The following is a 13754-nucleotide window of genomic DNA, read 5'->3' on the forward strand; positions in this document are numbered from 1 at the left end:
CTGGACTTAACCGTCCAGGGGTCCTTTACCTTTTAGTGCTCTGCTTCACTTTGGAGGGGTGAAGTGGGTTGCAATTAGCTGCCTAAGAAGCAAATAGGTGGGCTGGAGAAAGAGGAGAGATGCTGCAAAGCTGAGGCCAGAGAGACACATTTAGTTCTGTTCCAGTCTTTGGGACGCCCCTGGTATCAGAAAGGGGGAGCAAGATCAGTTGGGGTGTCAGTGCAGTCCTATGCTCACATTATATATACATATATGTGTGTGTAACTTAAGCCATACTGTATAGCCTAAAAACATCATCATCAACATTATGAATCGCTCACATGACGTGGTGCACACACACCATTCGAATGGCAATACCCATCAACTTTTTGGGGGGTTGGCTGTCCCATTCAAATATTTTATTGGGGGGCTGAAGACCACTAGGAGTTGGCTCCTCTGTGATGGGGGATTCTTTGTATTCTGTTGGAAGCTGCCCAGAGTGGCAGTCAGATGGGTGGGTGTACAAGTAATAATAATAATAATAATAATATAATAATAATAATAATAATAATAATAATAATAATATCAACAATAACAATTCCTCTTCACCCAGACCTTGGTCTAACTAAGCAGTCTATGGCCTTCTTTAAAGCTGTGTGTTGGAGGGTCATTGCTTCATTTATGTATTTTGTGTTGTTTTTTACTCTAAACTTCCTTCTGATGCTCAGGCAAGGGCGGTATATAAATCTAATTAATAATTATTATTATCATTCGCAGCCAGGAACTAATACTAATAGCAATACTAATAGTGGAAAGGTCTCTTGTAAAGAAGCAGGCAAAACAATGGAATACAGTGTTATAATAATAATAATAATAGTTATGAGTTTGGGGCAGGTTGGAGAATTTATTGTTGTTGTTGTTGTTATTGTTGTTATTAATATTATTATTATTTCCAGGCCCTGACTAAACTCCAGCCAGCCTCTCCCACAGAGCGAGAAGCCCCGCCCCCTCCGCTCCCGCTCTCCGCCCCACGTGACGCAACTCGGCCTCCGCTCCTACCGCGCAGGCTCCGTAGCGGCGCCTCGGTCCGGTTGCGCCGGAAGTCTCCCTTGGCGGAAGAGGCCGGCTGCTGGGCTCACCTGGCAGAGAAGCGAGCGCGAAGGGGCCGGGAGGGGGGCGCCTGCCAGCCAGCCAGCGAAGCCAAGCCAAGCCCAGCCCGCCCGCCCGCCCAGCCCCGCTTCGCCGAGCCAGGCCAGGCCTGGGGTCCCGCTCCCCCTCCGCCCGGCCCGCGCGCGGCCCGCCACCCTGGAAGATGCTGCCTTTGTCCATCAAGGACGACGAGTACAAGCCGCCCAGGCTCAACCTGCTCCGAAAGCTCTCGGGCTGGTTCAGGTGAGGAGCGCGAGGCCGGGGGAAGAAGCAGCCCCGACGCGCGTCCACACGCGTGTGCGTGGGAACGCGGTCGGAGGCGAGCCCAGCAATGAGGGCTTGGCGACATGGAGGCTGCCTCGGGGAAGGAGCGAGGCTTTGCGCTGTGTGAGGGGGAGGAGGCTTTGCTTTGGCAGGCCTTCTTGTCCCTGGGGGGGGGTCGGGAGGTGGAGATACAGGTGCATGGGGGGGGTGGCTTGTAACTGACGCTTGGGGGGGGGGCTCCCAGCTAGCCAGCCTGGTAAGGACGTGGGTGGGGGGTGACCACAGCTGGAAGGCACCCCCAGGGTCATCTAGTCCAACCCCTGCAGTGCAGGACTATTTTGCCCAAAGTGGGGCTCTCGAACCCAGGACCCTGAGCTTAAGAGTCTCCTGCTCTAGGCACTGAGCTGTCCCAGAGTACCAGCTTCTCTTCTTCCCTTGAGAGAGGCAAGACCCTGGCCAGCATCGCTTCTTGGCTAACTCTCTTTTTCACCCTCATGCTTTCCTCCTCTAAGTGTGCCCTGTTTCCTGTCCATCCTTTAGGTCGATCCTGTCGGACAAGACGTCAAGAAATCTCTTCTTTTTCCTCTGCCTCAACCTCTCCTTTGCCTTCGTGGAGCTGCTGTATGGCATCTGGAGCAACAGGTACCGGGAAGGGAAGGGAGGGAGGATGCGGGAGAGGCGGTGCTTGTTCAGCTCCGCTGTGCTACTGCTGCCACGTCTTCCTCTGGCTGGTGTTGAGGAAGCACCAGCGCAGGGTGTGTGATGATGGCTGAGAGTGTCATTGGCCCTGGGAAAAGAGGGCGTGTGTTGGACTATCTCATTCATTCCTCCTCCTTGGAAGGCTGAGCAGCCAGTGTTTGTTTTATGGGAAGCGGTCTTTTTGGTACACGTTGTTTTAAGAGCAGGTTTTATACTTCAGGAAGAAAAGAAGGCAGGGAGGGTTTCAAGAGGAGGAGGTGACTGTACTAGGGGTGGGGAAAGAAATGTTTTGGAGGCCATATCCCTTTTTGGCTGGCTTGAAGGTTTTTGTTGGAGCGACTGCTTGCATAACCGTTGCCTCTGAGTACATGATCTGCTTGATTTGGTGTTCCTGAGGAGTTATGCAGTGTACCCTGTGTAGAACGGTTGCTATAGTAAGATCGGGGAGAAAATGCTGCAGGATAAGGAAACCTTAACTGGTCAGGTCCTGTAGATGAGAAGCTGCCAAAGGCAAAATGTCAGCATGCCGTTCCTTGAACTCATGAAGGCGTAACTTCTGCAGCTGTAATGATGCTGTAGTGGTTCTTGATTGATATGTAGGCCTTTATTTTTCTCCGGCAAAATTTGGGAAAGTTGTTGATAGTTTATGGCACTTGTATTCTCTTGTGGAAGCCATATAATCAATCCCTTATTTCTTAAGAAGCTGTGTCCTTGTATCCTGTACAGTGGTACCTCGGGTTACATATGCTTCAGGTTACATACGTTTCAGGTTACAGATTCCGCTAATTCAGAAATATTACCTCGGGTTCAGAACTTTGCTTCAGGATGAGAACAGAAATCATGCCGCCGCGGCGTGGCAGCAGTGGGAAGCCCCATTAGCTAAAGTGGCGCTTCAGGTTAAGAACAGTTTCTGGTTAGGAACGGATCTCTGGAACGAATTAAGTACGTAACCAGAGGCACCACTGTAGTGACCAAATGGATGATGCCAGTAGCTCATCAAAGCAAATCAAGTACACTAGTCTAAGAGCTGGTTCACACATGAAAGCACTACAGGAAACTCCTGACAGATAATTTGGGAAGTTATAGCAGCTTCTGAACCTGTCAAAATATTGCAGAATAAATACAAATATCATACTTTGCACATACTGCTATATACGTGTTAAGAAACACATGTATGTAGGAGGAGGTGTTAGTGCTACGGGCAACTGGGGAACGGGCAAACAAAAGGCCTTTGAAAGAATTTCCTGCATTTAACCAGTACTGTAGAGAGAGAATGAAGTATCGATACAACTTATTCAATATTTATTAGTTTGGGCTGCTTTTTAAAGGTTTATATGCATGAATAGCATGGGTTCTCTTCATGTTGGTGCCCATTAGAAATGTATTGGTGGCAAAGGTATTTGCAGTTCAGAGCCTGATGTTATGAACAGCAGTTGGATTACAGAACCATGCTGGCTTTTGGCAGCATGGACACCTTTCAGTACAGAGAGCTCTGAGAAATATTTGACCATGTATCTGTTGCAACAATATAGCTCGCCATAAGATTCTAGATGGAAGGCTTTGGCACTCTTATGTCAGAAAATAAATTGTTGTGACTTAAAATCAATATATATATATATATATTTTTTTTTTAATAAATATTTATTAAAGTTTTTAAATATAAATGCACAAATAATAAACAGTCTTACTTCTATCACAGACATAATTTCATCACTTCTTTGGACTCCCTCACGTCTCCCGCTCCCATTTACATCGTTAAAAGTTTTTTCCAAACAAATTATCAACTTGTTTACAATCTCATGTCCACTCATTCAAATATCAAAATAAAATCAATATATAAAAATCAATATATAAACCATGTATGCATGAGATAAAGGTAAAGGGACCCCTAACCTTTAAGTCCAGTCACGGACGACTCTGGGGTTGCGGCGTTCATCTCGCTTTACTGGCTGAGGGAGCCGGCGTTTGTCCGCAGACAGCTTCCGGGTCATGTGGCCAGCATGACTAAGCTGCTTCTGGCAAACCAGAGCAGTGCACAAAAATGCCGTTTACCGTCCCGCCGGAGCGGTACCTATTTATCTACTTGCACTTTGACGTACTTTCAAACTGCTAGGTTGGCAGGAGCAGGGACCGAACAACGGGAGCTCACCCTGTCTTGGGGATTCGAACTGCTGACCTTCTGATCGGCAAGCCCTAGGTTCTGTGGTTTAGACCACAGTGCCACCCGCATCCCAATATGCATGAGATACTTGCAAATTACTGCTAGAAACCTATTGGTTCCTGTGATGGGTCTGAACCCTGAAGCAGACTTCAACATTTATTCCACTGTGATGAGCATGGCAGTGTCCTCTGGCAAGCTTGATGAGCTGACTGCCTTCCTGCAAACTTGGAGGTTGTGTAAGTGAGTGGGGATTACCCCAGGAGTTATGCGTTGATCCCTGCCATCTGGAGCACAAAATGGGGAAGTGGGTGTTGGGTGCTGTTGCTTGAAGGCGTTTAGGGCACCTTCAATCAGCAGAGCTCAACCCAGCTGCTCTTCACTGATGCTTTCTTCAGGAATGGCTTTCATCTATGACCAGCAGTCATTAGCTGCCTTAATAGTCCCCATGATGCACTTTTATTAGGGTTCCTATGCATCCTAGCAGCTTGTAGTATGACAGGCTATCTTTGTATGCATATAGTCTCTGACTTCTTGGTATCTTTTATACTCAAAAGCTTGGTATCTGTCAGGCCCCTACACTGTTAGAAGCTGCTCTGTGAATTTTTGCATTACTGTGTCTTGAAGAGCCCCATTTATTTTTGTAGCAAACAGTATCTTCATAATAAATGTTTAAATATTGCTTCTTGTGGGTGGGTCTTCTGTGAATACTAGGAGAGATGAGGTGGGTTAAATCTAAATTATGGTTATGATTAGTGGAAAGCTCATTCTGACAATTTAAATAGAAACACATAATTTCAGAACGAAAATATTTTATGAGCCACTGGGAATGAATTTGTTTTTATGACAGTCTTTACTTTCTGTTCTTTAGTCCAGAGACTTTCAGAGAATGCCTGCAATTCAAATAAACATACCACATAAGATACCAGTACATGGTGCCTCTGCTTGCGAACGGGATCCGTTCCGGAGCCCTGTTTGCAACCTGAAAGGAATGCTACCCGCGCTTGCGCATGCGCGGGTCGGGATTCGCTGCTACTGCACATGCGCGTGACGTCATTTTGCGCGTCTGCGCATGCGCGAGCGGTGAAACCCGGAAGTAACCCTTTCCGGTACTTCTGGGTTGCCGCGGGACACAACCTGAAAAGATGTAACCTGAACCGAATGTAACAAGAGGTATGACTGTATCAGAAATATGTAAAACCAAGTAAAACTCAAAGCAGTTAAAAGATCTAATGTTGGTACTTAAAGGCCTGGGCAAGTAAGATGGTCTTATTCACACAGTGTTAAAAAGAATCTGAGTGTGCATCAGGCAAGCCTGCCTGGGGAGAGCATTTCACAAGCAGGGTACAATGGCAGAAAAGACATTTCCCTGGTCACTCGCTGCCTCCCTACACAAGGCAGGGGAAGGTCCTCTGAGAATGCTCTAAAATCTTTGGGACCTTCATAAGAATGCATTCTGCTAGTGTTTCTGAACAGCTGGTGAATGCTATGTACTTCAGATGCTTTTACGGAGTAATGCTAATATAAATACAGCTTAAGTTAGAGGAAGGTTAACATCACTTAATAAAACGACTCACTCCAGGCAGACCTGTTTTGAAAGCTGTGCTTCCAAATTTAGGATAAATACCATAGGAGTAATTATTTTCCTGGGGTGAGTAATAGTTTTTACTTGCCAAATTGTTCCAGATGCCGTGTGAGACACAGGTTTACATTCCTGGGTAGGCTGGTAAAATTTTTTATGGAGTTGGTTCCCTTTTTTATTTATTTCTTAGATTGATCCAAACCTACCTTCACTGATAAATCAGAGAATATGGTTGTTTCAACATGCAGATTAATAATAAGGAAAATAACCATTTCATTGGAGCTGAACTTGCTAATTCTTTTGAACCTGCTTGTTTCTGGTGTTGAAGCAAACCAGTCAACAGGGACTTGTTGAACTGCTAGAAAAATGAAGCATTTCCAAGCAGTGACAGTTGTGGATATTAGCATAGGGAAGCTATATCTGGAGATCTACCAGATCATATCATGTATGACTGGATCCCCAAGAACAAACAGTATTTACTTCATTGGACTGTGTGAACCGGTCCATATAAAATAGATTCAATGTAGGATTTATTTTTAACTACATCAACGGTAAAATTTATTTTACTGGTTCTGGTTTTTTTAATAATAATAATAAAAAAAAGTTGTAGGTAATTTTGAACATATTTTGGCAGAAAACTGATTCATTACTATAACCCAGTATCATTATAGCTATGTAGATAGGCTAGACAATTTCTCACCAGTGGATTGTAACAACAAGTGACTGTAAAGCTCTCGTTAACATTCCTGATTGGAATTTCAAATTAATCCTGCCTTTTACCACCTGCTGAAGACTTGTCATTAAATGTGCTTGATCAGGAAATAATTTGCCATGAATCGGTGAACACATACATTTTTGAACTCCTCCAGGTGTTCAGGAATGGCTAGGTGAGGCTATTATTGCCTTGCCTCTATTGTGGGGAAAGTGTTGGTGGCTATGTTACACTCTCTGATTTCATCTGAATGTCTTATCCAGGATAGACTACAAATATTTTATCCAGGATTTTACTTTTGGTCACAGTACACTTAATTCCTTCCTCTGGCTAATAAATTAATCATCTTGTAGTTCATTGTACTGAATTTTCCCAATGCTTTGTGCATAAGATCTATTAATTAGTCTCACTTCTTAATAGGTTCTGATGGGATAGAGTTTTTGAATAAACTAGATACCATGTAAATGTGTATTAGCAAGAAAACAATAAGTAAAAACTCCAAAGGAACGCTGGCTTTTGAGCAATCCATGCGCACAGTGGAATTGCTAATGGAACTGACCTTGAAGCATTCAAATGTGCTATAACTTCTGGTACCTAACCAAATGTTTTCTTTGCTTTTCCAGTTTAGGTCTAATATCAGATTCTTTTCACATGTTCTTTGACTGCACTGCTCTGTTAGCTGGGCTGGCAGCGTCAGTAATTTCAAAGTGGAGATCAAATGATGCCTTTTCTTATGGGTAAGTAGAAAAAGCATAGATGTTCTAAGAAACCTATATATTGCCTCTAATGCCTGATGATAATAGATGACAGAATGTCAGCATACTCTAATCAAACTAAGCAGGGCAGTGTTGCGTTTAGGAATTGTACTGAAGTGGGCTGGTGGAATTAGGCTGTAAATATTTCTATTGTACCTATTGTACTACCTTTTTAGTAGGAGGGCCAAGTCTCAGACACTTGAGAACTTTTCACCTTTAATGTTAATGAAAATATGACTCAAATTAATGTCAGGCTGTTTAGCTGTTGGTTTGGGTACACTTTCCCACTCTCAGGGACATGTGCAAGCTTCCAGAAATCTGAAGCTGTCTCTGCTTAGGGTACACAATGAATGTTTAGTATGGATACAAGTTGCCTTGAAAATCTGACTGGTGCTGTGTTGCTCCCGAGGCTTTCTGTGGGTTGCACCCCTGTTAGTTCCTGGCTTCCTGATTGTGGTTTGTTTGGGAAAGTGCTGGCTTGGATGCAATGCTAAGACCGAAGCCTCCTTTCTGTGCTTGGTGAAAGGAAGAGTGAGGTCAGAGTGCTTGGTCTTTCTGCACCACCTAATCTTTCTAACTATGGCTTTGCATTATGCGCCCATGCTACCTTTGTGTCATGATGCCTGAAGGACCTCTTCAGTTTCATGCTTCACACATGTGCATCATGTTTGCTGGCTCATGGTAAATAATTGATTTGTATCAGTAGCTGTCTGGCAGGCCACATCGGGCCCAATATCTTTTCGGCTTCCCTGAACTTGGCACAAACCCTTCTGAGGACCAAAACAGATGCTCACATCTTTGATAAACACACATGCCAATTTGGCTATACAGTGGTGCCCCGCAAGACGAACGCCTCGCAAGACGGAAAACCCGCTAGACGAAAGGGTTTTCCGTTTTGGAGGCGCTTCGCAAGACGAATTTCCCTATGGGCTTGCTTCGCAAGACGACAGCCCATAGGGAAATCTCCGGGACAGTGGGGAAGCGCAGCTCGTCTTCCCCGCTGTCCTCGGACCTCCTCTGAAGCCTGGCGGCGGGGCGGGGACACCTCCTCCCGCCGCCGGGCTTCGGAACGATGTCCCGAAGCCGAGCGGCGGGGCGGGAAAGTCTCCCCCCGCTGCCCGGCATCGGAACGATGCCCCGATGCCGGGCGGCGAGGCGGGAAAGTCTCCCCCCGCTGCCCGGCATCGGAACAATGTCCCGAAGCCGGGCGGCGGGGCGGGAAAGCCTCCCCCCGCCGCCCGGCTTCGGGGCGGGAAAGTCTCCCCCCGCCGCCCGGCTTCGGGGCATCGTCCCGATGCCGGGCGGCGGGGCGAGAAAGCCTCCCCCCGCCGCCTGGCATCGGAACGATGTCCCGAAGCCGGGCGGCAGGGCCGCGAAGCCTGGGCGCGCTGGCAACTCTCCGCAAGGAGCGCTCCCACTGCTTGCGGAGAGGTCCGCGAAGCCTGTCCTGGACCTCTTCTGAAGGCAGGCGGGGGACTTTTGCCCCCCCTGCTTGCCTTCCCAGGGGCTTTTAAATCGCCCGGACAGCAGAGAAGTCCTCCGCTGTCCCGGGCGATTTTAAAATGCCGCCCGCCAGAAGAGGTCGGGGGAAGGCGGTTTCCATAGGAACGCATTAATTGATTTTCAATGCATTCCTATGGAAAACCGTGCATCGCAAGACGAAAAACTCGCAAGACGAAGAGACTTGCGGAACGAATTAATTTCGTCTTGCGAGGCACCACTGTACAGTGGTACCTCGGGTTAAGTACTTAATTCGTTCCGGAGGGCCGTTCTTAACCTGAAACTGTTCTTAACCTGAAGCACCACTTTAGCTAATGGGGCCTGCTGCTGCTGCTGCACCACCGGAGCACGATTTTTGTTCTCACCCTGAAGCAAAGTTCTTAACCTGAGGCAATATTTCTGGGTTAGCGGAGTCTGTAACCTGAAGCGTATGTAACCTGAAGCGTATGTAACCCGAGGTACCACTGTAATGTTCATGTGGGGTCCACTTCTATTGCTCAGTCAAGCATGCAGAGGCCTATAGCAAAACCCACACCAACAGTGCCCCCCACTAGTTTAATTTCCTCCTCCTAACTCAGCTCTGATAATGAAAGTGAGCTGATTTGGGGGGGTGGGGAAGAGGCAACACTTCAGACAGCAGAGCATGAGGAGGTAAGTTGGCTTTACTTCTATCCTCCATGCACTCAATCTTACGATAAAGTTAACACACGTTCAAGTTAAACTGGCAAATACATTTTTAGCAAACACATGGCATATCTGATTTTGGCCTCAGTAAGAAAGGAAAAATGAACTTTCATATGCTGCTGGTAGCAGCACCTGCCAAATGAGAAGCAGGGCCTGGCGTGCTGCTTTTGACCTGGCTAAGGGCTGCTTTCTGTGTGGGTTCATGCAAAGTGATGCTTGCTGGCAAGAAGCAAGCTGAACGTTTCCTCGCTGCAGGAAATGGGGGACTGCACCCACTCTGGAGCAAATCTTCCACTACCTGGTGAGAGTTGTGCCTGCAGATCAGGTGAGCAGCAGCGCTTTTGGATCTTCTCACTCAATAAACGGTGTCAGTTGGTTTGAAAGCAGTGTTCACGGCTCTGTTTCTCATTCAGTGGGTCAGTGCTTCTCATTTTGAAAAATTATTGTAGGGACTTTTGTGAGGATACAGTTCTGGTGTGGAGTCTGTATACCTTATTTGCATTCTAGGAGCAAATAGTACACAGTGCTAGCTTCCATTCTTGCATTAGTTATTCTTTTTAAAAATATCACTTTATTCAGATTATTCGGCCACCAGTTGTTACTGGGTTTTTCAACTACGGGGGAAGAACTAAGACTTCAATAGTTGTGGAATTTGGTCTAATGCAGAGTGCTACTAAGATCTTTGTAAAAATCTTTCTAGGTATGTTCGAGCAGAGGTACTAGCTGGCTTTGTCAACGGTCTGTTTCTGATCTTCACAGCCTTCTTCATTTTCTCTGAAGGTGTCGAGGTATGTTATGAAGATGGCTATAAATCATTCCTGATAAATAAACTGATTTGTGCAGTTCAGTTCTGTGGTTATTTACTTGGAAGTTGGTGCCAGAGACCTGGTTTGCATGACAATGTAAGCCTGAACCTAGTGGCATTAAAGTCAATAGCACCAGTGCTGCCGGAGCAAAGAAATATGTTCAATAGTGCCTCCAAATAAATGTAAAAAAAAAAAAAAATAGTGCCTCCAAATGCAGGAAATTTATCCCCAAACCATCTTTTCACAAGATTTGAGACAGCCCAGTTTTAGCCCCATGATCATTAAATAGCAGGCACAAACCACAGCATGCTTCCCTATCAGAGGGCTAGGCTACGGGCAGCCAACACTTCTACTCTCAGAAAGACCAACTAGTGGTGCAATCCCCAGAAAGAATTAGGAGCGACATAGCACAAGCGAGATATTCCAAGCAGCTTGTATCCATACTAAACATTCATGTATCCCGGGGACGAGAATGGCAGCTTCATCTGACGACTTGATTCTTCAGTCTTTTCCCCCCAAACAAACCAGATAAGTGCTATGCCAGGAATAAGCCAAGACTTGCTCTTGACTATTTCTGGTTTAGTGCTTGTAGTTGGTTGGAAACAAACCATGGCTAGAGTTCACATGAGAAACCAGGCTGTGGGTTTTTTGTAATGTGTGCAGCATCCCTGGGGGATTAAAACAAGCCATGGTTCAACTTGTCTGAGAGCTCTTTGGTGGAAGGGATCTAGCTGGGATGGCTCTGTTCTGCCTCCACAATACCAGTTGCTGGAAACCACTGGAGAGTCGAGTCCTCTTGTGCTCGGATCCTGTTTGTGGCTTTCCCACGGGGATCTGGTTGGCCACTGTGAGAACAGGATGCTGGCCTGATTCAGCAGACTCTCCTTATGTGTGGATGCAGACGATGCTTCACAGAGCACTGATATGTAGGATACCCTGAGAATGTTCTATAAGTGGATGTTGTAAATGACTTACACTCAAACTTTCTGCTTCCCTGTTGCAGAGAGCCCTTGAACCTCCTGACGTGCATCACGAAAGACTTCTTCCAGTTTCTATACTCGGCTTTCTTGTAAACCTGATAGGAATTTTTGTGTTCCAACACGGAGGACACGGCCACTCTCATGGTTCTGGTAAGATGCTCAAACAATAATCTTATGGGCCTCTCCAGGCATCCCTTTTATTACACATTCATGATGATTTGTGCTCATGATGTTATTGGGGCAGTCAGACACGACCCCACTTTCAATTTTGCTTGTGCCTGCAAAAGCCTTGGGTTGAACATACTTTTTAATTTCTACTCAGTGGATGTACTAGAACGTCCTCCTTAAATCCTGTAACTTTTTATACCTCAAATGTTCTGAGGTTGGTTTTTTGGGGGTGCAGGGAGGTTGGGATGTCCCATTTTTGCTGCCCTATAGTAATGCAATGATTTGTGGACGGTCCAGTATAAATCTACCACCAGCGCACTATTATTTCAACAGTGACATGCTGCAGAATGCACTTCCAACAAAACACCAATCTGGAGCGGCCTTTAATCAATCATTTTGTCTCCAGTTTCACTAGATGGCTCAGTACTACGTTCTGTCGTACAGCAAAGTTCCAGTGAGATGTCTTGTACACTCATTATACAGCTGTGCTGTGCCTCTCATGCTGCAATATTAGCAACCACTGGTCACCCTTCACCAGCATCGTAAAAGCCTTGGAATACCTTTGATGTCCACTGGACTTTTCAGGAGAAAGGAAGAGTTGTTCCGTAGCTTAGAGAGCCACTAGAAGGCCTTGCCTCCTTAGCATCAGCAAAACACCGCTGTAAAAAATGTCTTAAAATGACATTCTAAGAATCAGAACCTGCTTTGTTGTTTTTATTGGCCAATTCATTAAGTTCTATATAGTACGCTACTACAACTCACTGGTTTTCACTGCCGTCTATACTTAATATGTGAAATAAATTTTTAATATGCGGCATGTAGTATTGCTTTAAATTTAGCAAGGAGCATATAAGCTGCGATCCGGAAGTATGCAAATGATGGGAAATATCATGCATGGGGGAACTGTAGTGCTTAAACAGGCGATAGCTTGTGATGAAACTACTATTGTGTAGAAATATGAACTTTAGCTATGGCTTTGTTCTGAACTAGTGTAGAATGGAGCTATGCTTTGGTCAGTTTCAGGCATGACTCCCAAGCCATGGTTTATCAGCCTAAGATACAGCTGTGTACTTATGAGCCCTTGCAATCCTGGCTTTAGTGCATCTATTCTAGCTTTTTAAACCACAGTTCCCTTTGATGTCTGAATTGGTTTATTGGCCTATGCCCTATGATAATTGCATCTGAAACTGGGCCTTAGTCGATTGGCTAGATTGAGCAAGGGCACATTTTTAGTTGATCACAATAGTTTTGATCAATTAATTGACTGAAATATAAGTCCTTATGGTATGTGCCATCTTAGAGGTATCCCCTCTGGGGGCAAAAAAAGGACAAAACCTCTTCTGTGATTCATACATGCATCAGCTGAGAAGAAATACTATACTTTTTTTCTGCAAAGCTATTTTATAAGTTAATTTAAACACATATAATCAATCAGTTAAGATTACTTTTCATTAGATACACTTATTAAGGGTGCTGTTTTAGGGTGAGGCAGGCTGCTTCAGTGGAAGATTTTGGGGTATCAAATATTTTCAGTTTTAACAGGTAGATTTTGGGGCAACAAGTTTTCTGTTTTAACTTTGGGGATTGGGGACCATATGGATTTTCTGCCTCAAGCACCAAAACGTCTTTGGCCATTTTCGTCTTGTTTATTGAACAATTGAAAGAAGCTATTATTACTTCATTGTTTTCAGACTTAAATTTGCAGCTACCTACAAAGACATTTGTTAAACCTAAGAAGGCTTCCCCTTCCTCATCACACAGGAAAAACTTTACAGGGGTAACCCTGAGAAGTTAGTATTAGTCGTGACAATACACAGAAGCGTTCTAAGTCACTCCAACAAATTTCTTTTTGCAGGGCATGAACATAGCCATTCCCTGTTTAACGGGGCTCTAAGCCATGGGCACAGTCATGGAGGACACGGGCACAGCCATGATTCCAAGCATGGGCACGGGCATGGGCATTCTCATGATCACAGCCATGGACATGGGGATTCGCAGAGTCAAGATTACTGCCATGGTAAGTGTATATGACCTAGCAGACTCACAGATACACATGCACAAGCTGTGTCGTCTTCATTGTGGAACCCTTGTATGGATGCACTGCAAGATTCTTGACTTCTCTGGGCAGGAAGATAACATTGATTGTACAGCCGTACCTTGGAAGTCCAATGGAATCCATTCTGGAAGTCCCTTTGACTTCCAAAATAATAATAATAATAATAATAATAATAATAATAATAATAATAATAATAATTTATATCTCGCCCATCTGCCTGGGCCTCCCCAGCCACTCTGGGCGGCTTCCAAAAAAATCTAAA

General features: G+C 45.3%; 1 protein-coding gene across 1 annotated transcript in view; it reads left to right on the forward strand.

Moving 5' to 3' along the window:
* Positions 1 to 1088: 1088 nt before the first annotated feature.
* Positions 1089 to 13754, forward strand: part of SLC30A7 (solute carrier family 30 member 7) — a 35822-nt gene continuing 23156 nt past the window's right edge. Inside the window, exons 1-6 of the mRNA XM_081866080.1 lie at positions 1089 to 1371; positions 1933 to 2034; positions 7167 to 7280; positions 10183 to 10270; positions 11292 to 11418; positions 13292 to 13453. Coding sequence (XP_081722206.1) covers positions 1292 to 1371; positions 1933 to 2034; positions 7167 to 7280; positions 10183 to 10270; positions 11292 to 11418; positions 13292 to 13453 — 673 coding nt within the window. The 5' untranslated portion in view covers positions 1089 to 1291. The remainder of the gene's footprint in view (positions 1372 to 1932; positions 2035 to 7166; positions 7281 to 10182; positions 10271 to 11291; positions 11419 to 13291; positions 13454 to 13754) is intronic.

This window comes from Podarcis erhardii, assembly GCF_964252035.2.
Source record: "Podarcis erhardii genome assembly, chromosome: 6".
Taxonomy (NCBI): domain Eukaryota; kingdom Metazoa; phylum Chordata; class Lepidosauria; order Squamata; family Lacertidae; genus Podarcis; species Podarcis erhardii.